The 22,357-nt window shown below is 42.0% G+C and overlaps 4 protein-coding genes, 1 long non-coding RNA gene and 1 pseudogene across 6 annotated transcripts; 5 read left to right on the top strand and 1 right to left on the bottom strand.

The window, feature by feature from the left end:
- The first annotated feature begins 4,601 nt into the window (after window positions 1-4,601).
- On the top strand, window positions 4,602-5,373 carry LOC134220077 (cx9C motif-containing protein 4). The gene is made up of 3 exons (XM_062699033.1): window positions 4,602-4,759; window positions 4,866-4,939; window positions 5,061-5,373. Exons 2-3 carry the CDS (start codon window positions 4,873-4,875, stop codon window positions 5,234-5,236), a joined length of 243 nt encoding a protein of 80 aa, XP_062555017.1. The 5' UTR covers window positions 4,602-4,759; window positions 4,866-4,872; the 3' UTR covers window positions 5,237-5,373.
- Window positions 5,312-5,775, top strand: LOC134220078 (uncharacterized). The gene has a single exon (XM_062699035.1). The coding sequence runs from the start codon at window positions 5,454-5,456 to the stop codon at window positions 5,649-5,651; it is 198 nt and encodes a 65-aa protein (XP_062555019.1). The 5' UTR covers window positions 5,312-5,453; the 3' UTR covers window positions 5,652-5,775.
- Window positions 5,634-7,503, top strand: LOC134220076 (GPI mannosyltransferase 1). Of its 2 annotated transcripts, none has more exons than XM_062699032.1 (2): window positions 5,634-5,775; window positions 6,081-7,503. In XM_062699032.1, the coding sequence occupies exons 1-2, from the start codon at window positions 5,758-5,760 to the stop codon at window positions 7,440-7,442; spliced, it is 1,380 nt and encodes a 459-aa protein (XP_062555016.1). In that variant the 5' UTR covers window positions 5,634-5,757; the 3' UTR covers window positions 7,443-7,503. The 2 variants fall into 2 exon arrangements, with proteins under 2 accessions (XP_062555016.1, XP_062555015.1); XM_062699031.1 differs by having other exon boundaries at window positions 5,636-5,775; window positions 6,063-7,503.
- A 1,855-nt stretch (window positions 7,504-9,358) lies between these two features.
- Window positions 9,359-12,817, bottom strand: LOC134224670 (protein regulator of cytokinesis 1-like). The gene is made up of 5 exons (XM_062704159.1): window positions 12,534-12,817; window positions 12,050-12,441; window positions 10,574-11,907; window positions 10,195-10,320; window positions 9,359-10,126 (listed from the first exon to the last, which is right to left on the bottom strand). Exons 1-5 carry the CDS (start codon window positions 12,575-12,577, stop codon window positions 9,836-9,838), a joined length of 2,187 nt encoding a protein of 728 aa, XP_062560143.1. The 5' UTR covers window positions 12,578-12,817; the 3' UTR covers window positions 9,359-9,835.
- Window positions 12,818-13,120: 303 nt separating this feature from the next.
- On the top strand, window positions 13,121-16,393 carry LOC134222507 (DNA-directed RNA polymerase, mitochondrial-like; annotated as a pseudogene).
- A 375-nt stretch (window positions 16,394-16,768) lies between these two features.
- On the top strand, window positions 16,769-19,476 carry LOC134224671 (uncharacterized). Its single transcript, XR_009983016.1, has 3 exons — window positions 16,769-18,821; window positions 18,886-19,161; window positions 19,218-19,476. It is a non-coding gene; the product is annotated as an uncharacterized LOC134224671 (long non-coding RNA).
- Window positions 19,477-22,357: the final 2,881 nt, after the last annotated feature.

The raw sequence follows: 22,357 nt of genomic DNA, 5'->3' as shown, positions 1-22,357 counted from the left end.
CGAATATAAGGCATTTGAAATGCTCTTCGGAGAGCTTAGATAGCTCGAACTCAACACACATTTTATTTACTTGTAACGTTATACATATCATGCGACGAATGGTTAAAAATATAACCCTTCACGCAGCCGATGCGCCACCTACCTGTGGGTGCAGAGACCGTTGAGCTTTGATGATGATTGAATTTAAACGAAGTACTCTAAATTAGGTCAATTTATTGAAGTGAGAAACTAAATCTAGTCTCAAAGTACCCTTAATAGCTAGTGCAGCTTTAGCTGTTAGGTACAGGTAAGCAATGACCCTGATGGATTAACAATATTCAAGTGAATTAACATGAATGATTTTGCGTTGAACAGAAAACCCCACTGTTCGACGTGGGTGTTTATGCGGAGCGCTCAGTTTTCGGCGTGACGCACGACGAGTCCAACACGCGGTCACATTCCCCTATCTACGGATACCTACAACGGACAGGAGCCACGCTTTTCCACCAAAAGTTACCACCCACCTGTGGGTCGGCCGGGTAACGCCTGTAGTATACGCCTCCGAGCCCCCTCAGCGCCACCGTGTGTTTGAACCCGTAGCTACCGTCGCTGTTACCGCTTGTAACACAGCATCACGTGCATACCCCTGTACGCCATCTCGTGGGAATCGGCAGAACTGACGCCAAGTAAGACCCAAACGCATGCCTTCGCAACTCTGCGACGGTGTAACTATCACGCGTACGCCTCGGTGTAGCTGCCACGTGTTTGCCGCAGCTCTTGGCGCTTCCAACGGTGAATATCGACGTGTGGGTTCCAGAACCGTTGCCGTTGAAGCCCAGCATGCCCGCAAGCAAAGTTTACCGCTCATCGAAGAAGCTTTCGTCGTAGAAGCCACAAGGTCAGACCCATCTAGTTATTAAGTTTCCTAGAAATAAGATCTAAAACCTTTATACCATCAGAACAGTTATTGTTGACGTCAACTGAAGATCAGAATAGGTAAAATTGGATGATTTGAATGTCTAAAAATATGAACCATGGTACCATCAACAAAAAGATCTTCTTTTTTTTAACTGATTCGAGTTGACGTTTTCTCTTGGAGTAGTCTGATTCGGTTCCGATTTTATTTCCCCGCCTAAATTAGATTAAATCTTCACTCATTCGGGTTTGAATTCAGGAAATGAAAGGATTTTGAGTTTGGTTTGCTGCATGATTGGAAACTCAGAATGAGATCGGTGTTTGAAACTCATATCAACCCGCCCGAATAGATTGAGTCTTAGCTGCGCAATCCAAAACGCCTCAGCAGCCTCTCCCCTGGAGAGTGGCGCTAAAGCTGCTGTTGGTCTAGAGGAATAAAGCATTCGTTTCATACTCGACATGCAAAAGAGACATAGTCTTCCGTCGGGGCCTTGGTGATGGTGAGAGTACTGTATCGCTTCTTGACGGTTGATTCTTTCGTGCCGAATAGTCCTTTGAGCTTCGACACTGTGTCACAGAACGTGAAATCCTTCGGAGCACTAGGTAGAATGTAGCTGATATATCTATAGTGCTCATTTGTCCCCAGCCGTCGAAGTAATAACCTCACTTTTGCTTCGTCATCGATCCTTTCTGCGTCTTTCGCAAAAAGGTCATCGTATCTGGCGTACCACGCAGCGAACGTAATGTGGTTTTCCGGATCGTACTGGAACTCACGGATGTTTCCTGCTAATGAGTCCAGAATCACTTCCGGGTTGGGAGGAACAGTCACCTGGATTGCCGACATAGCATTTCTGAATAGAGTTTCCTGCTGTTGCATGAACCCTTGCTGCTGTTGAACAGTCTCACGTTGCTGTTGAAGAAGCTGATTGGTAACGGCCTGTTGCTGTTGGAGCTGTTGCAATATTTGCACAATGATGGCGTCCATACAAGTCTGCTGTGGGGGACTTATCAGCACAGGCTGCTGCTGCGCTCCCGGAGGAACTTGCTGTTGCTGCATTGCTGCTGGTAGGTGAACTTGCTGGTGCTGTCGCGGATGTCCGTTCTGCAGTTCATGTTGGCCAGGTGCATTGATTCCTTGGGCCAGAGCTGCATGATGTTGCTCCGCCATCGCACTGTACGAGCGCTTTCGCCTTTTATTAGGCGGCGGCGTGGTTATGGTTTTTAATTTCGTTTATCGCGCGAAAACTTATCGAACTCTCGCGAATTTAACGAAATCACACGCGAAATCGTCGCCACTTTTGCAACCGTGTTAACGAGGTGTTCATTACCCGAAATAACGAGTGATAATCACGGTACAAATAATAAAAACTTTATTGACTTTTAAAACGTGTAGGTCCTTATCGAATACAAAATGACAACAACAATATAGACCAATGCAAGATCTTGATCTAACCTCACTTATTTGACAGTTCACAGAGCTTGTTTACAAGGTGTTAGAAGAAAAATCGATGAGGAGAAAATTAAAATTCATATTTTTAGTTTAAAATTGCTGCGATCCGAATATTTCAATGATATTCTTTGCATTCAGCATGAAATCAATCGTAAAGGACATCTACATGCGAATAAAATGACGAAACAATTTTATCGGAAGCTTCGCCAGAGGCTAAGTCCCGGTGAAAAAGCTCTGTGAACTGTCAACCTACGTCATCATGCACTGGTCTATATGCGCTGCACTCGATGACGTCAACCGGATGACAGACGCAGCTGCCAACGGAGAGCCCAGGTGGAAATTCTCGCAAGGTTGCCAGTTGTCTCCAACAGTATGGTTGTTTTTCTATTTCTACGTTTGCCAATTTTCAATAACATATACATAGTTGGAAATCTGTATTCTTCGAACAACGTTGAAGCGTTGACTCATCCTTGATCGAATGATCCAAAAATATTGAAAATCCATCGAGAGATGGAAATTCATCATATTTTCGTGACGGTCTACAATTTTCGCAATCGCAAAGTGTACCCCAATATAGAAAAGACATAGGTAGTCCTACGTCAAAATTACTTATGAAATGAAAAGATATTTTAGTTACTAGATAAAGATTGTCGCTGTCGTCGCTGTCCGGAACATCTTTTGCTGGCGAGGATAGGGGAGCTAAATGTCAAAGAAGGAAAATCCATACGATTTGACAGGTATGTACCACACATGTTTCGGACAGCAGAACAAAGGGAACCGAAGCGACAATCTTTATCCAGTAACTAAAATATCTTTTATGAAATGCGAGCTAAAATTTGAGTTGTTTGAAATTCAGGGTGAGTGGATTTCATCGTGTAGTGTTGACAACCAACCACACGGACAGATATTGTGTATCCGGAATAAATTTATACCGCTTTTTATACCGAAGTTGGATTTTTCTCCAGATACAGGCAACTTTCCCAACTTCGGAAATAGTGCGCTGGATTCCCCTAAAGATGCGCTAAACAACGCATCCATTAGTTTGACAGATAAAACTTCGGAAGAAAGTTCGGTTCGGAAGTCCGGACTTCCGAATTCTAAGTTGGTGCTACGCCGACAATAAATCAACCCAAACTTTGAGTTCAATCTACGCACTGTTGAGAATATCGCAGAAAAAATTTACCCAAATTTGGGTAGTTTTCCCTTTCTTTCCCATGATTGTTGCCAAAACTATAGAGCAAGATGTAAACACCTCACCGGGGTTGCTCAGCCCAATAACCCAAATTTGAGTAGGGTAAAATGCCCAATAGTGGACCCCCTAGTAGCGGAATTTTGCTCTTCCTGTCATAAGGAGTAGAAATTTTCAACATATTAATTCTGCTTTATATCGAACAACAAGCTCTGCATCTCGTCTTCTCGATACATACATAAAATACCCAAATACACGACGTTATTTGTCAAAAATAAAATTTTAAAGTCTATCTGAATTCGCCCTATAGTAGACCCCTTGGGGGTCCATAATAGGAATTTGCTTCCCTATAGTCGACACTTCATTTGATTTTCATGTCCCGTTTTGGGACGTTCTCCTTCCCTATTATGGACCCCCCAAAATATTCCTATAATGGACACTCTCGTTTTTATTTTTTATAGAATTGTAAAAAATCATCTAATTTTACTTTCCATAGAATTTCCAATGCATATAATCAAATCATATGACTGTAAGGTAGGTTCTCCCGATGGAATTTCATAGGAAAATGTTGACATTGTGCTGTAATAATGCAAAAATGGCTGCAGGGTCCACCATTGGTTAGGGGTCCACTATTGGGCACTTTACCCTAAATTCAATATTCTCAATTTTGAGTTGATCAAGGTCCGCTTTGGATAAATTAAACTCAGCTTTGGGTAAATTGTTTACATGGGATTAAAGGCAAACTACCTACACGGTTAGATGACTTTACCCATTAATGGGTACTATGTTATTGTTGATATTATTCCCACCGTGAAAAATTCACCCATTTTCTTGAAAAAGTGCCACTACCCAGTGGTACTTTTTAAAGAAAATGGGTGAATTTTTCACTGTGGGAATAATATCAACAATAACATAGTACCCATTAATGGGTAAAGTCATCTAACCGTGTAGTGCCAGAAAAGTCATTTTACTCAAATTTGGGTTATTGGCCCAAACCACGGTTTTGAGTGCAAACAACCTACTTTTGGGTAGTTTTGGTTTTCAGTGCATGTTGTCTGGTGCTATCGGTTCATTCGGTGCTGTCTGTTTGTCAGTGTTCTTCAGCGTGAAAATTGGAATATTATAAATACCGGTGTATTTTATTTATTTCCACAGTTCAGTAAACATCATTAAATTTCAAAAACCTGCCCACGATAAACTTTAAAGGACATTCATTTTGCGTTAAGGTTTGTATATACTAATTATTTAATATTCTCCTGATCCCGTTAGATCTAGTTTTTTGTTTACAAATTTTATAAAGTTTGCTTTTCCCTTTCCCGTTTATTATCACAGGCTTTGAATGTCAAGAAGTACCCCAAAGGATCCTTGTAAAGTCTCGGCCTGTAGGATTCAAACTTGTTTAAAAGGTATTCATTACTCCGGGACATTTGCGTAAAACTTTCCGAAGTGGCTTACGTAACATAACCTCATCAGTTGATCCGTCTAAACCACTTGCGAAAAATCAAAATATTTCATACTCCTCCACAGAACACCATTTTGATGAAACCAAATGCTACGATGTTCTCGAGGACATGCGCCAGTGTTGTCTGAAGTGGCACAAAGTATCACTCTGTTGTTCCGGAATCAAATTGGACCGTAATTACCGGGCTGAAAAGGAGGCCGCAGAACGCGAAAAGCTTGAACAAGAGCGCAAGAAGCAATGACTCAAGATCCGAGACGAAAATTCATCGTTCCGAAACGTAGCTTGATTGAGCGTTATCCTCGAGTGACTATTGCTACCATTACCACCACCGCTCTTTTGATATTCTTCTCTAAACCATTGTACGACGCATTCTTTGCACCGGCGCTCCCGGCTAAGGAGTTTCGAGGATTTCGGATTGGTCCCAAGTGAGAAGTGTTCAGTGCATTGAAACGAGGAGGATGGAATCCGTGAAAAAAGCACACCAAAGACTTAGAAACTATCCCATCTTGCTGGCCAAGTGTTCAGTGGCCGCTGCTGCCTATGCAACTTGCGTGACCACCGACCTAAATGTGTCGCACAAGTCGTGCGATCAGGAATTCCGTCAGTTCCAACAGTGTTTGAAGAAGGCAGCTAGTGATATGAAAACGAAACTTTAATCGAAGTAAATTAGGCTAATGAACTGATACAAATGTAGTGAAACAACTGTACTAACCAATCCAACAACCAACTCTACTAACACTTTTCGTATAGCTCAATAAACAAATGAAGCCAGTTAAAAAAGTGAGTATTTACATTTGGGTGGTGTGAAGCAAAACAGTTGAGAACCATTTCGTTGAGGCGGGGTGTTTGATATGTTAGAAATGCTTTCAATTAATAACTGTTGCATTCGAGCTGTAATGAGACCATCATGCCAAGAACTACTTTCCGAGTATTGACCACATGATCTGGACATTACAATTACAACTATGGGTTTAACGTCATGCCATGACGCTAAGTGCTGCACCATTGAAATATCTACGAAATAGTTCTCTACAATTTATAATAAGATAACTGACCATTTTCTTCAGAACATTATTTCATTTCAGATACTAGAGTCGATAAATTATTCAAAAATGTCATTCAAAAAGCATCTCATCATTAGCATTATAATTCGCATTTTCCTGGTGTACTACGGCGAGGTGCAGGATAGTTTGTCCGAGATTCAATATACGGACGTAGACTATCGGGTAGTTACAGACGGAGCTAGTCACGTTCTCAGCTTGAACTCTCCTTTCAAAAGGCACACATATCGATATACACCGCTGCTAGCATATTTGGTTATTCCAAATCTCCTAATTCATCACAGTTTCGGTAAATTTGTTTTCTCCTTGTTCGATGTTTTCATAGGAGTGCTAATAAAGTGGATATTGCTCAACTGCTATCGCGGCAATAAGATTTCCATCGAGAAAAAGCTTCTCAAGCTGGAGACATTGAACAACCGGAACAAGTATCTGATAAAGCGGAAGAACGAAATTTTGAACAGCAGCAATGAAACGCTTCCGCCGAAATACATCCGCATGGCCGAGATTAGTTCTTATTTTTGGCTTTATAACCCGCTAACGATGGTCATCGCTACGAGAGGAAATGGTGACTGCGTTTCATGCTCACTTGTGCTCGTTTCGCTCTATTTCCTGTTGAAGAACGAGCAGAGCATCCTACAGTATTTCATGGCAGGAATTTTCCTCGGCATATCGATCCATTTCCGGCTCTATCCAATCGGGTTTTGCCTGGCCTTCTATCTGGCCACACTTGATAAGCCGTTGCTAACAATTACAGACTACATACAAGCAGTATTGATGCCGAACGCAAAGCAATTATCTCTGGTGATTGGGACGATCGCATCCCTGGCAATAACGACCGGTCTATTCTACTATCTCTACGGATATCAGTACCTCTACGAATCCGTCCTGTTCCATTTGGTCAGGAAAGACACCCGGCATAACTTTTCGTTGTACTTCTATCTGCAATACTTAAGTTCGAACTTCGACGTGTCCCAGCTGGAGAAGATTCTGACGTTCTTACCACAACTGGTCCTCATCATGATGCTCACCCTGCGCTACGGAAAGCATCGCCAAACGTTAGGCTTTGCGCTGTTCGCGATCGCCTTCGTCATGGTGACGTACAACCCGGTCGTCACGTCGCAGTACTTTGTGTGGTTCCTATCGTTGCTGCCGCTCAGCGTCAAGAACTTCAGAAACATCGGCCTGCGCAAAGCCGTCTTTATTCCGGTGATGTGGTTCATCTCCCAAGGAGGTTGGCTGCTGCCGGCGTATTTGCTGGAATTCAAGGGCTGGAACACGTTCGAGTTTGTGTGGATCCAGAGCATCGTGTTTTTCTTCTCCAACTTGCTGATCCTGCAGATGCTGGTTTGTAACTACGATATGGCGTACAACTATAAGATTGATTAGAACGAGGTAAAAACATGTGTGTGGAAATATGAGTTTAGGCGAGTAAATATGTTTAACGATATTCCTGCTTGTTTCATTTATTTGAGAAATATCCAACTAGGCATAGCAATTGTAAAATCTCTCTTCGACCACGTTCTGATTGATGGACGGCACTTCTCCGACATTATCGACGTCAGGACATATCGTGGCGCTAACATCGACTCTGACCACTTATCTGGTGATGGTGAAACTGCGCCCAAAACTATCCGTCTTCAACAATATTCGGTACCGACGACCGCCGCGGTACGACCTAGAGCGACTGAAGCACTACATACGCGCTCGAGGTAGCGTTGCCGGAAGAGGGTGATCTCGAGGGCCCTCTTGAGGACTGCTGGAATACAGTCAAAGCAGCCATTAACGTTGCAGCGGAGAACAACGTCGGGTATATGGGACGAAGTCGACGGAACGATTAGTTCGACGAAGAGTGCAGACAGATTCTAGAGGAGAAGGACGCAGCGCGGGTGGTCGCGCTGCAGTAAGGTACCAGGCAGAACGTGGAACGTTATAGACGGAAGTGAAGGCAGCAGACCCGCCTTTTTCAGGAGAAGAAACGCCGCCTGGAAGAAGCGGAATACGAGGAGATGTAACAGCTGTGCCGTACTCCAGAAACACGCAAGTTCTATCAGAAGCTCAACGCATCCCGCAAAGGCTTCGTGCCGCGAGTCGAAATGTGCAGGGATGAGGATGGGAGCATCTTGACGGACGAACGTGTGGTGGTCGAAAGGTAGAAGCAGCACTACGAGGAAGGCAGTGAAAGTCAAGACAGCGAGATGACTACGTCAGGGGATGGGAGCGGCCGATAGAAGGGAAGTTAAAAATGCCATCCAACAGCTAAAGACCAATAAAGCAGCTGATAAGGATGGTATCGGAGCTGAGCTCATCAAGATGGGCCCAGAAAAGCTGGCCACTTGCCTGCACAAACTGATAGTCAGAATCTGGGAAACCGAACAGCTACCGGAGGAGTGGAAGGAAGGGGTTATATGCCCCATCTACAAGAAAGGCGACAAACTGGAGTGTGAGAACTTTCGAGCGATCACCATCCTTAATGCCGCCTACAAAGTGATATCCCAGATCATCTTCCGTCGTCTGTCACCATTAGTGAACGAGTTCGTGGGAAGCTATCAAGCCGGCTTCGTTGAAGGCCGCTCGACAACGGGCCAGATCTTTACTGTACGGCAAATCCTTCAAAAATAGCGGAGAGCCGGGTGTAACAGCCGGGGTACGATTTTCAACAGATCCAGTCAATTTATTTGCTTCGCGGATGATATGGACATTGTCGGCCGAACATTTGCAAAGGTGGCTATCGTGGCTATCACATGGCAAATATTCAACGCGTCTTTTACGCTTATGCGTTGTATGCTCTCTACAAGGGCTTTTTTCCAAACTTTCCCTTCCTTTGTTCTACCATCCACATTCCTTTCCTTTTTGTTCACTTTCTTCTACGTCAGGTGTGTGATGAAATAGCCTGTGAAGGCGATGACACAAATCTCCCAAATTGAGGTGAACGTGCCCCTGGAGCCGACGTTCTGATACCTAATACCTGCCTATAAGCAAGAGGTCAAGGCTCCGATCGCAGAGTAGTCACTTACCTATTCTGTATGTCAGTTCTTTCTGTGTTTCACGTTATGTTAAATACCAAAATTGTTATAGCTTCCACACTAACTGTTCCAAAATCTTCCGTGGCACCTATGAGAGGTCATAGAGTTCTCTGCTCTGCTCTTAAGTGTAAGTAAGAAACTGTTGATCAGAACTGTTGCCCAAATCGGCATTTCCTGTTTGTCCTACCTACGACTCAGAACGTGGATGCGCCTCTGGCTGCGACTAATATAGGAAGTTATCGACAATGGACAGGCTTTGAACATCTAAAAAAAAATGGGTTCTGTTTCCAAACTCTGAATTTATTGATAGACTGTTGTTTTACAGTTCTGATAAGCTTTATACAGAAGAATGGATCTACGATCCTTTCTGTTTCAAATGACTCAAATTAATGCTTGAGGAAAATTTACCTTAATTTTTTTTCGAGGACTTTACGCAATTCCATATTCAAATGTTCGAAATAAAAAAAGTCGTAAAATTATTTCAATCACAAGCATGTTAAAAATTAACTAAAAATATGTTTCTCTTTCTATTCAGTATAGTTAAAATTATGTGTATAATACAAGAAAAAAGAAAACGGAATACGAGAAAAAGGGCTTAAATAACTTATCGACTACTAATCGTTTCGGGTGTTGTACTGCTAGCTGGGTATAAATCATTAGAACAATATAACATTTAACATATTGCCAACCCTATCGAATGTTCATAGAACGGAGGGTGCCAGACGATTGAACTGATTTGCAATCAACATTTCTAGCTTAGAAAATTATTGGACAATTTTTCGCGGTGGACATAATCTTCTTGCCGCTGGCCGTGGTGTTGCTCGGAGATCGCAGCGTGGTGGCCAACATCGTAGACGAAGCCGTCGGATTCCGGAAGGTGATCTTGGACGGAGTGCTGAGCGGGTTACCGGTGGCATTTAGCTGCGAGATGCCGTGGTTACGGTACTGACGGCGGGTGTTGGCGCGAGTTGCAGCAATTGCTGCCCCCAGTTCGCCGCGACCTGGCATCAGGGAGGACCGGTTCGGTGTGTTGCTCTCGAAAAAGTTCTGCAAAGATGGGATGGGAGGAAGGGGTTAGGGTTTATTCGATCGAACATAAGCTCTGAAGTACTTACCTCGAAATTCTCGTACGAAACCGATTCCGACTGCAGTGTGGTATTTGTGCTGGATGATATAACTATTTCAGGACGGATTTTGTTTGCACTGCGACGTGATTTGTTTTGAGATTTTCGCCGAGATCGCTACAAATTGAGTTTAATTGTATTATTGAATCCGTCTAATAGAGAAATTGAAAAGTCGTAAGACATAAATAGAACACATTGCAGTGTTATGGCATGTCACATCAAGTACGGAAGTAACAATTTTTTATTCAATCAAGTTAGGAGATTATTAGAGGGATAAAAAACTATGGTAAAAAAAAAAAAAAGGCTAAATGATCCATCACAGCACAAAAAAAAGTATTCACTGAAAAGCATTCTAAATTCGGCAACTTACCCTTTTTTGAGCAGCCGATGATCCACCCTTGGTATCGTATACTTTGATGGTTGGAATTTTTCCGGGGGATTTCTGTGCTAATCGATTTTTACCAGTCGACAACGGCATTCCGGGCTTTAGAAACGTTCTCGGGCTGTTTAAATCCTTAAGAAGAGACCGTTTGACGGCGCCGGTTTTCGGCGAGGGTAGTTTTCGTTTGATCCCTGCCGATGATAGTTTCGATGCCGAAAGTAACTTGCTGGCGGAACTTTTAAGCGACATTTCAGCGGTCATCCCAGCAGCATGTCTCGTCCGACTGCTGATGCTGGTGTGCTTGATCAAGGTCTCGGCCGTTTTCGGGGTTCGCGCCATAGCCGTTCGATTATTGGCGGTGGGAGTGGCCATATTTGCCTTTTTCCGAGCGCTGGAATGCAGCTTTCCTTCCTCGCGCCTCTTCCACTGTTCGCGAACCACTTCCTCGATGTATTCACCGAATACCGTGAATTTACGTTTATTCTCGAGCTCATATCGCTTGCAAGCTTCCAATAGTTTGTTCTCGATTTTCGGTAGCTGAACATTGATCCGCTTGCGTTCCTTTTCCTCTTCGAGCAGCTTACCTCCGCGGTTATTGTATCTGGAGGGATCGTTGGACTTTTGCTCCAATGATATCATTTTTTCCCACATTTCTTTGCGTTGTTCGACCAACTGGAAGATAATTTCATTATTCCGATAGAACTCTTTCAAATCGCTCAATTCCATTTCGTGCAATGTTAGTAAATCTTCGTTGTATACATCGCTTTTGAATGTGGAAAAACGTGAGCGCTCTTCCTCTGATTTGAGACATTTATCCCACCATTGTACGATTTCAACCCGGGTTCGATCAACAAACGCCTGGATATTTTCCCGTCGAAGTGTCTCGCACCGGTCCAGCTCGGCAAACAGCTTGTCGTAGGTGGTCTGTGTGTAATCGTCATACTTCTGAAATCGTTTCACGATTGATGGACTTATGGCGAGATAGGTCCACAAAGTTTGTAGCTTGTCCCGGATTCGATCGATATTTTCCTTTAAATCTTCCGATTGTGAACGAACCATTTCATGCAAATGGCGTAGCTCGGTAAGGTTGTATCTCGTTGGCGGAAAATTACGCGCATTGATCAGCTCCTCTTGCCGGTCCGATTGAGGTACTATCTCCAGTAGGTTCATCATTATTTTAATTTCACGACGCATTGCTGATATGTCATCAAACCGTTGCAGCTTCTCCGCACGAAGATTATCCAAATAGGATCGGAATTCGCATATGTCAGCTTCTGACGGGAGGGGGTCTTTCTTTAATTCTCTTGGGATTTCGCCTAGCTCTGAAAAGAATTTACACATAAATACGAAACTAAGCATTCATTTGTCATATTTTTCACAATTGCCACAGAATCTAAATATATTTATCTTATGACTATGATTTGGCTATAAAGAAGTTGTGTCTAATGTAAAGCCCTTGCCTACCTTCACATAGTGTTTCCTGCTCGAACAGATACTCGTCGATTTGATCGTGGCGTAGTTTCAACTTTTCCCGCATAAACTCCAGGCTCCGATCCAAACTGATCTGGATCATGTGCAAAGGCGTCCCCGGTAGAGGCTCCAGATCTCCCGGATCTTCCTGCAGCAGCCGTTTGAGATTGCAGGCTTCATGTCGCAGCGCCTCGATAGCTTCTACAATTTTTCGCTTCCGGCCCTCACTTTCCTCGTAAACCTCTTCGAAAAATGTCTGAATATGCTCCGGAAGACGACTCATGTGGTCCTGGCAGATGTGTTCATCGAAAATCTCCGTCCAAAGCTCCCGAATCCTTCGAACAGAGTTTGTTGTTATTTCATGCGCCTGTTGAATTACATTTTGCCTGGAGGTAAACAAAACAAGTAGCGAACAAGAATAATTTTAAAATGTGAGTCTATTAGTTTTATATTCAACAAAATCGTTAGGAACACTTACTCAATTTCGTCCAAAGGATCCATTCCTACGACGGACACATCCATTATTTTCGGCAACCGTTGAAAATCTGATTGACACCTTTTAGATGCGAAATTTTTATTACCTGGCGTACTAAAGTCTGCACTAATTCAATCAATCCACAATTGAACGCTCAAAGTGTAGAAGTAACTAAAGAAAAATACTTTTCAAAAGCGCGTTCTTAAGCAAAAATTTTTCATGGGCGAAGCGAAAAAATACGTTAGCACAAAAGCCATCCCGATGAAAACCGATTTTGACTCGAACCGGTTCATTACGGTTGTACCAATCTGGCTGCGCCAAATTCATGCACTGAACTGAATTTTTTACCGGTACAGGAGGTGCGCAGCCAACACGCAGCAAAAAACACGAACAAAAAAAAACCAAAATTTTATTTATTGCAACGGTTGTTTGCGAAAACCCATTAATGGGTGAAAAAACACCCATTTTCGCTAGAAGTGTCTCTCCCCATTTAATGGGTAAACTCGATTTACCCATTAATGGGTAAACGCAGTTTATGTCATAAAATGGGTATTTATTCACCCATTGTTAAAAAGCCAGATTCCCACAAAATGGGTAAAAATTTACCCATCTTCGGATATAGTTTATGTAGCATCTTGGTAAATTGTAGATTTATGGTATTCGTAAAAATAAGAATTTCAAACTAGAAAAAAACATTCAAATCTATTAACTTTACAATCGAATGAAAAGTTTTAGCTCTTAAAAACACTAAATTTCCTACATTGTTAAAATGAAATTAGAAAATGTTGGAATCCCAACTTTTTTTTTCTCTGTGTATGTAGCATGAAAATTTGTGTTTTTTAATTTAAAAAAAATCTTAGCACCTTCATAAAATGAGAACACCTCAAATATCGATTTTTTCTGATGATGGGTGATGGCTATTAAACTTCAATCAGCACATAGGTACACCATGCCCTACACAACGAAATAAATGAAACAACGTCAGGTTTTGTTTCATGGGATCTTAGTATTATCGCTGTTTCTTGATATGGATTAACATCTGCAATCATCCACACATCTGATTTAAATCGGAACACATTACAGCTTCTCGCATCTGCAGTAGAACTTCTCGTCGGAGTTGATGTTTGCATGAAAGTTCTGCGCTTCATATAGACATGCCGAGTTTTGGAATCGATCTTCTTAAAATTTGGAAAAGATCTTCTTAGAGCAAGATTACCGGTGGTGAGTTTAAGCCGTTTGGCAGCGCAGTATCATTACTTAACACTTTACCGGTCGCTACTAAACGCGCTGCTATAACAGTAGCGCGACTGACAGGTGACCAAATTTGGTAGCGCGATAAGAGCGCTGCTATTTGATGAACTGTCAACTGTCAAACGTCACCGGTACGGAATACAGCAATCAAATTGAGAGCCGAAAATAGTGACCGATACGGAAGTGAGTGACGAAACTAAAATGAAAGCGCTGCGCGGGTGATTAAAATGCTCGCGTTCGATAATGATGCTGTTAAAGTTAATATCGGCGACAACTAACAAACGGGGAGAATTACTTCTACCTAAAATGAAAATACGAAATGTATTTGTAACAACAATAATTAGTTTACAATTATCAATAGCAGCTGTAACAATTTTTTCTCCATTTTCCTCGTGTTTGGCCTTTTCTGAAAACAATAAATAAACAATGTGAAAATGGTTACTAAGACAACAACCAGCGTCGAATACAGTTTAGCCAGGAACTAATAACCGGGACGCGACACTCGGGATTTTTCCGTGTTGCGCTTGTAGTCTCCATCGATGTGTAGAGTTCTAGGTATACAAATGAAAAGACACCAAGTCAGTTGTCAGTTTTTCTCCATCATTTGCTTTCCGTGCAAAACATGACAGCATTGTGTTTTGTTTTTTCACTTCATCAAAAATCAACATCAACATCTCCGGAACATCTCCAACTGTGCTGAATTTGTTCTGTGAGTTGAAGCCGGAGTACACACCTAATAACTATACTGCTCCACCGTTGCTGTATGACAATCACCTATTGAACTCACTCAACGAGAATGTCAGGCCTCCCAACGAAAGGCATATCAGTGGAGGAGATGTTAAAGTTGCTGGTTCTGAAATAATGGAACCGAAGGCAGGATTTACGCGGGACCAACTGGAAGAATTTAGCAAAGCTCAAGTGGAATTGGAATTGAAGGGGCACCTAACGGTGAAGAGCATCCAAATGATACAGTTAAGCAATACGTAAGTAGTGACACTTATTGAAGGTGACTTTCAACAATACAGAGCCTCGAACTTTCCTCATAGAGGATTGTTTGTAGATTACCTCCCATACCATTAAAATTGGTTATTTTCCCAATCAACAATTTCTAAAACACTTTTTTTTAATTCTAGCGCAAAGAACTTGAAGAGCTTCGGAAAGTTTGGGCAAAACAAATCACTTTGGCATTCCACCGGGATCTTAACACATTGAAAGCAGTAATAGAATCAAAATCTAACCGTGCCATTAACCTGTTTCCGTACCTCATGGTTCTGAGCGTGGCACAGTTCACCGAAATTATCTTGGATGAAGCCCAGATGTTGCTTGAGGGATCAGATACATTCAGTTATGTCCAATCGCAACTGCAAAAAGAACTTGGCTACAAGGTTGAGTCTCGATATAACGTGGAGCAAAAACGAAAAAGCGGAGTGTTGGACATGACGTGTGAAATCTACAGTTTGTATTGCGATGTGTTGTCGGAAGAAAAGCCCAGAGCTGCGGTTTGCGGTGTAGGAAAGTTTCTATACAATATTATTAAAAACGATATGAAAATCAACGTAAATGCTTCCGCAAAACATAGATTTTCGTTGAAGAGTATACCCGATTCCACCCCATTTGAACCAACACGATCTGGCTCGCAGTTTGATGATCTTTCACCAAAAGAAGCCCTTGGGTCAAGATTGCTTTAAATGGTTGAAGTTGCATTGCATCAATCTAACCGGATTGAAGAAGCGAGAGTCAGTTGAGGATCGTTTGAAGTACGCAGACGAAATAATGGACGATATTTTGGATTCTTCTGATCGATCCTTGACCGGTCGAATGTGGTGAAGTACATCTGACGAACCGTGACAAACTTTGGGATGCTGCATAGAAGTTGCAAAGGTGCTTCGATGCCCTGATCCAGCAACATTCATGAGTGGCTTTCCTATCCATCAAGATGGTTCGTGCAATGGTCTACAGCACTATGCAGCGTTGGGTCGAGATACGGTTGGAGCAAAGAGCGTTAATCTCGCCCCATCTCATGTACCCCAGGATGTATACAGTACGGTAGCTGCTTTAGTGGAAGAAAAACGTACCAAAGATTCTGAGAACGGCGTGAAAGTTGCACAGATCCTCAAAGGTCACATACAACGGAAAGTTAACTGTCATGACCACTGTGTACGGCGTAACGCGCTTCGGTGCTCGGAAGCAAATCGCCCGCCAGTTGGAATACATCAACGATTTTCCCAAAGAATGGGTTTGGTCCGCTTCCAGCTACTTAACGGTGAAAACCTTCAATGCCTTGAGCGAAATGTTCACGTCGGCTAGAGAAATTCAAGATTGGTTTACCGATTGTGCAAGGCTCATCTCCGCCGTATGCGCGAGGAACGTCGAATGGATCACACCGCTTGGCCTGCTGGTGGTTCAGCCATACAACCGCTCCGATAGGCCGATGTCCTCCAAGGCGAACCACATGCCGGAACATTTCTCAATGGACTCGTACGAAAAGCAAAACATCATGAAACAGAAGAATGCATTCCCTCCTAACTTTGTGCACTCGATAAGAAAATTATTTTGAGCTTTTTAGTGGAATGTCTTCACTTGTCATAAGACGAGTTTATACCATCCCATTGAATTCCACCACTTAATTGTATCTTGACAGATACGTATTTCGACCTCAACAGTAAGGCCGTCTTCAGTGTCTCGTAAGTCGAGTCAAGTACGAGACACTGAAGACGGCCTTACTGTTGAGGTCGAAATACGTATCTGTCAAGATACAATTAAGTGGTGGAATTCAATGGGATGGTATAAACTCGTCTTATGACAAGTTTGTGCACTCGTTGGATTCAAGCCACATGATGCTGACGTCTTTGTTGTGTGAACGAGCCGGACAGACGTTCATTTCCGTTCACGATTGTTACTGGTCCACCAAGGATTCAGCCAGAAGTTCCATCAGGGATTCCTCCAGGAGGCCTACTAAGCATTCCTCTAGGAACTCCTAACAGAGATTCATCAAGAAGTTTCATCAAGGATTTATCCAGATTCCAAAGATTGCTCCAGAAGTTACACCAAGGATTTCTCCAGAAGTTTCACCAGGGATTCCACTAAAAGTTTCACCAGGAATTCCTTCAGGAGTTCCACCAAGAATTCCTCCAGGAAATTCCACCAGGGTTTTCTCCAGAAGTTCCACCAAGGATTCATCCAGAAGTTCCACCAGGGATCCAGGAGGCCTACTAAGCATTCCTCTAGGAACTCCTTACAGGGATTTATCCAGGTGTTCCACCAGGGATTCCTCCAGAAGTTTCACCAGAAATTCCCTCAGGACTTGTCATAAGACGAGTTTGTACAATCCCATTTAATTCCACCACTTAATTGTACCTTGACAGATACGTATTTCGACCTCAACAGTAAGGTCGTCTTCAGTTTCTCGTACTTGACTCGACTTAGGAGTTCTATCAGGGATTCCTCCAGGAGGCCTACTAAGGATTGCTCTAGGAAGTTCCAACAGGGATTCATCGAGAAGTTCCAACAAGGATTCATCCAGCAGTTTCATCAAGGATCCCTCCAGAAGTTTCACCAGGAGTTCAACCAGGGATTCCTCCAGAAGTTCCATCAGAGATTCCTCCAAGAGTTCCACTAAGGATTCTTCCAGGAGTTCCATCAAAGATTCCTTCAGGAGCTCCACCAAGGATTCCTCCAGAAGTTTCACCAGGGATTCCACCGTATAAGGCATACTAAGGATTTCGCTAAGAGTTCAAATATAAAATCCACCAGGGATTCCTCGAGAAGTTCCTCCAAGTATTCATCCAGGAGTTCCACCAGAGATTCCTCCGGAAGTTCCACCAAGGATTCATCCAGGAGTTCCACTAAGGGTTCCTTCTAAAGTTCCACCACAGATAACAGATATTTAAGCTAGAACAAATTTTATTGGAAATCTTGTGTAAATTTTCTAAATGATGTACGTTGACTCACTACTACCATCTACTCAACTGATTGCAGAAGTACATACGGCTGATGGTATTAAGATAGGCAGAGTTGACGGAAAACAGGTCTGGTTTAAGTAACGGTAACAATGGACGTGACATAATTTTATTCATTCAGGTTCTAGCCTACTACAGGAAATGTTATTCGATGTTGCTAGCCCATAGCGCTCGGTTGCTATTCAACACTCCTTCTCAACCGAACAGCATTAGGTCCGATGCCCATGGGCACGTGCACGTAGCGTCTTTTCAACGCTGAGTGTAAGCGGCGTCAAAAAGACGCGGGTGTGCATCAGGAAAAAGCGTTAAGCCGTTTCGGCCCGGGTATCGATTTCAAATTGTAAAATCCACCGTTCTCTTGTGTTTCGACCGATTTGCATGAAATTTGGAGGAAAGATGCATTAAACCCTATATTTTTGTGTAGATGTATTGATTTGGTGATTGGGTCCTTGGGTACGGTTTTATCGAGGGGGTCCCCTGGGTCAAATGGGGTCAAAAAACCCAGATTAATCCACCTAGCGGTGATGGCGCCTTTCTCGCGTAAAAAGGTAATAAATGTAGCCTTTACGCTTACACCTCGATGATGTACAAGAAAGGCAAAACAGTTACACCGTCTAATGTTATGATAGAAAATTTACACTAGTAGACGACAGATGGCGCTGCCAAAAGTTTCTCGAATTTCCTATGTTCGAATTTTGACTTTCGGACAATTTAGTACTATGTACATGACCATCGCTTTCCCCCGTTATTACACAGAACGAAAAAAAGTTGTGATTTTAACATTTTCTATATCTTATTTTGAAAGTTGGAAAAATTTGGTATTTTTGAGTGCTAAAATATTTAATCCAAATGCAAAATGTATGATTTGACAGTTTTTTTCTCAGGTTAAAATTGTTATTTTAACAGTGAGAGCACTCAGAATAAAACTTGTAAAATAGTCGAAATAACTTTTTCATTTCGTATTTCTGGCAACACTAGACACAACAAATAATCAAACTGGCAGCTCGCAACGATCTGTCAAAATGAAAATAAAAAACTACAAAAATGTTCCGTTTCAAAGGTTTATTGTGCTAGAGGACAAGTAAGTTCTTAATTTCTGTATAGATTTTTCATTGTATTTAAATGGGAACCTTTACTTTTTTCAGAAGACAGCATAAAGGGGCCAGTCTGCTGACCACCATCCGAAAACTCATGTATGTGTCAGGGAAGAAAATTTTGCTGAGATGGATTATGGCATATGGATTTTTTGATAACAAGCCAGCAAGCCGAACACCGAAGAAGCTGCATTAGCTTGGTCGAAAAAAAAAATGCGCGGATTAACGATCCAGGTGCTAGCGTCGACTGCAAAGCTCGCTTAAAGTTCTAATCTGTGTTAAATTAAGTGCGTTGGTCGTCCTTTACATCTTGAGTCGATACCGAAGGTAATCCGATTATTATTTAATACGCAGCGAGCTTCAGTACTATCTTTCCTTTACAGAAGAAACATCCCTGAACTGTGCGGCAATGGTGCCTTCTGGAATCGGGAGAATGCCTTCCAAAGCGAAGGCACCCCACTGATGTTTGCTGCGACATTCGGAAAAGCTGCTCAATAACATCAACACAGCGGGCCGATCGAGCCGACGTGAAAGCGATTAATAAAAATAGAAAATAAAATGGAAACAAAATAATTATTCATAAATCTGTATATTTTATTATTGACAAATTTGAATTGAAAATGCACATGTGGGATTAAGAATGAAAACAACTTGTTATTTTGAAAGTATAATTAGTTGATTCTATTGTAAAATTTCTTGTCGATTTGAGAGAAAACTGTTTATTTTGAAAAGTTAGCTCTTGTTGAAGTTCTTCCCGAGGTGACATTTTTTTAATTGTAGATTTAACAATTCTATACTTTCTACTGAAAATCACTAACTAATTTTCTTAATTTTACCAACGTTTTCTTAGTTTCACCAACGATTTTTTTTTGTGTGATGTGCGTGAATTTTGAATGTTTACGTTTTTACAGGAGAATATGATGCAAAACGTCCATACCACTCAATAATGCAACATGATACAATCATGAGAAAATAGAGAAAAAATTAACGAAATAACAATTAAAACAATTATACACTCGATTTCATGCTTCAAACTTAAGAATGTTCAACTTATTTGCTCATAATTTAGAATGCTAATGACACAAGGTACTGTCTATGCCTTTGTTCGTTTTATATCATTTTCACCCTCGCAAATGTTTATGTTGCATTCGCAGTGCACTCGTATTGGTGATTCAGAAAACATGTGACAAAGATGGCGTAGCTTGCCATCCCCGTACATGCATTCGACCCTGCTGCGACAGAAAGAGCATGACTGTCAACTACGAAACGAAATGAAAACAGAGAGAATTTTCTCTCTGGCAAAGAGAGCGTGACGCTTGTCAGTTTTGTTTTGTTGAATTTCTCCCTGCATTCCAGTTAGAACGAAAGCTCTCTCGTAATAATTGTTCGTAATAAATTCTTTTTAGTGGGTATCTTTTGACAGCGCAAAATGTATGGAATATTACGTAAATAATGACATCATAAAGCGTATTTACCCTGAAACGCCAATTATTATGTCATTAATGGCGTAATCTGAATAGGCTATTACGCTTACACCTCGATGATGTACAAGAAAGGCAAAACAGTTACACCGTCCTATGTTATGATAGAAAATTTACACTAGTAGACGACAGATGGCGCTGCCAAAAGTTTCTCGAATTTCCTATGTTCGAATTTTGACTTTCGGACAATTTAGTACTATGTACATAGTACTATGAATCTGAACGAAGAGCATACTTACGCCTAAATGCGTGCAACACGAGCATCTTTATAGTACGATGAAACTCTTAATGGGAAGCCACGGATAAAATATTCATAGATGCAAGGCATTTTTCATAACACATTATTGTTCTATGTGACTATGTCTCATCATTATTTTAATATTATCTATTTTTTTGCAATTTGCAATTATTATGCAAATCAATAGTGATCAACAGCGTTTTAGTCTCTGTCGGATGCAACTTGTTGCAAGAAAATCGATTAAGAATTTCTATGTGAAAATTTGGCTAATGTTTTTTATGGCATTTTGTGCACACACACACGCACACACATACACACACACGCACACACGGACAGACAGACATTTGTTCAGCTCATCGAGCTGAGTCGAATGGTATATAACACTATGGGTCTCCGGGACTTCTATCAAAAGTTCGATTTTGGAGTGAAATGATAGCCTTTCGGTACAACTTAGTTGTACGAGAAAGGCAATAGGTCAACTTCCTTTTAATCGTAGATAACTAGTAGTAAATGCTCTTAATAACTATGCAATCGTTATTATTCATCATTTTGCAAAAGTGGGAATGGAAACTGCATGTTTGGACCTTCAAAATCCAGTTACAGATGTTCCGGGAACCTGGTTCCCCCAGGGAAGTGGTCACTTTTTGAGTTGTTCTGAAACCCAACTTGCGACACATCAAACTTCATGATTTTCCAACACAAATATGATAGAAGGCATTTGCAAAGCATCTGCGCACATTAGCCACTTCCGGAGGTTTCCTGGGAACCTGATGCCCAAGGGAAGTGGTCACTTTTTGAGTGGTTCTGAAACCCAGCTTGCGACACATCAAACTTCATGATTTTGCAACACAAATATAATTGAAAACATTTGCAGAACTTCTGAGCGCATTGGCCACTTCCGGAGGCTCCCTGGGTACCTGGTGCCCTCAGGGAAGTGGTCACTTTTTGATTGGCTCTGAAACCCAGCTTGCGACACATCGAACTCTATGATTTTGCAACGCAAAGTCAATATAAGAAATTTGCAGAGCATCTGGGCACATTGGCCACTTCCGGAGGTTCCCTCGGAACCTGATGCCACGAGGGAAGTGGTCACATTTTGAGTGGTTCTGAAACCCAGCTTTCGACACATCAAACTTCATGATTTTGCAACACAAATACAATAGGAGGCTTTTGTAGAGCATCTGTGCACATTAGCCAATTCCGGAGGTTCCCTGGGAACCTGGTGTCCTCATGGAAGTGGTCACTTTGTAAGTGGTTCTGAAACCCAGCTTGCGACACATCGAATTTCATGATTTTACCACGCAAATACAATAGAAGATATTTGCAGAACATCTAGTCACATTGGCCATTTCCGGAGGTTCCTTGGGTACCTGATACCCCAAGGAAAGTGGGCACTTTTTGATTGACTCTGAAACCCAACTTCATGATTTTGCAACGCAAATATAATAGAAGATATTTGCAGAGCATCTGTGCACATGAGCCACTTCCAGAGGGTCCCTGGGAACCTGAAGCCCTCAGGGAAGTGGCCACTTTTCGATTGATTCTGAAACCCAGCTTGCGACACATCGAACTTCATGATCTTGCAACGCAAATACAATAGGAGATATTTGCAAAACTTCTGAGCGCATTGGCCACTTCCGAAGGTTCCCTGGGAACCTGATGACCAAAGAGAAGTGGTCACTTTTTGAGTGGTTCTGAAACACAGCTTGCCACACATCAAACTTCATGATTTTGCAACACAAATACAAAAGTAGGCATTTTCTCAGCATCTGAGCACATCGGCCACTTCCGAGGGTTCCCTGGG

This window comes from Armigeres subalbatus, chromosome 3 (genome assembly GCF_024139115.2).
Source record: "Armigeres subalbatus isolate Guangzhou_Male chromosome 3, GZ_Asu_2, whole genome shotgun sequence".
NCBI classification, from domain to species: Eukaryota; Metazoa; Arthropoda; class Insecta; order Diptera; family Culicidae; genus Armigeres; species Armigeres subalbatus.
The sequence above is the reverse complement of the archived record's forward strand: the minus strand, read 5'-3'. Positions and strand labels throughout refer to the sequence as shown.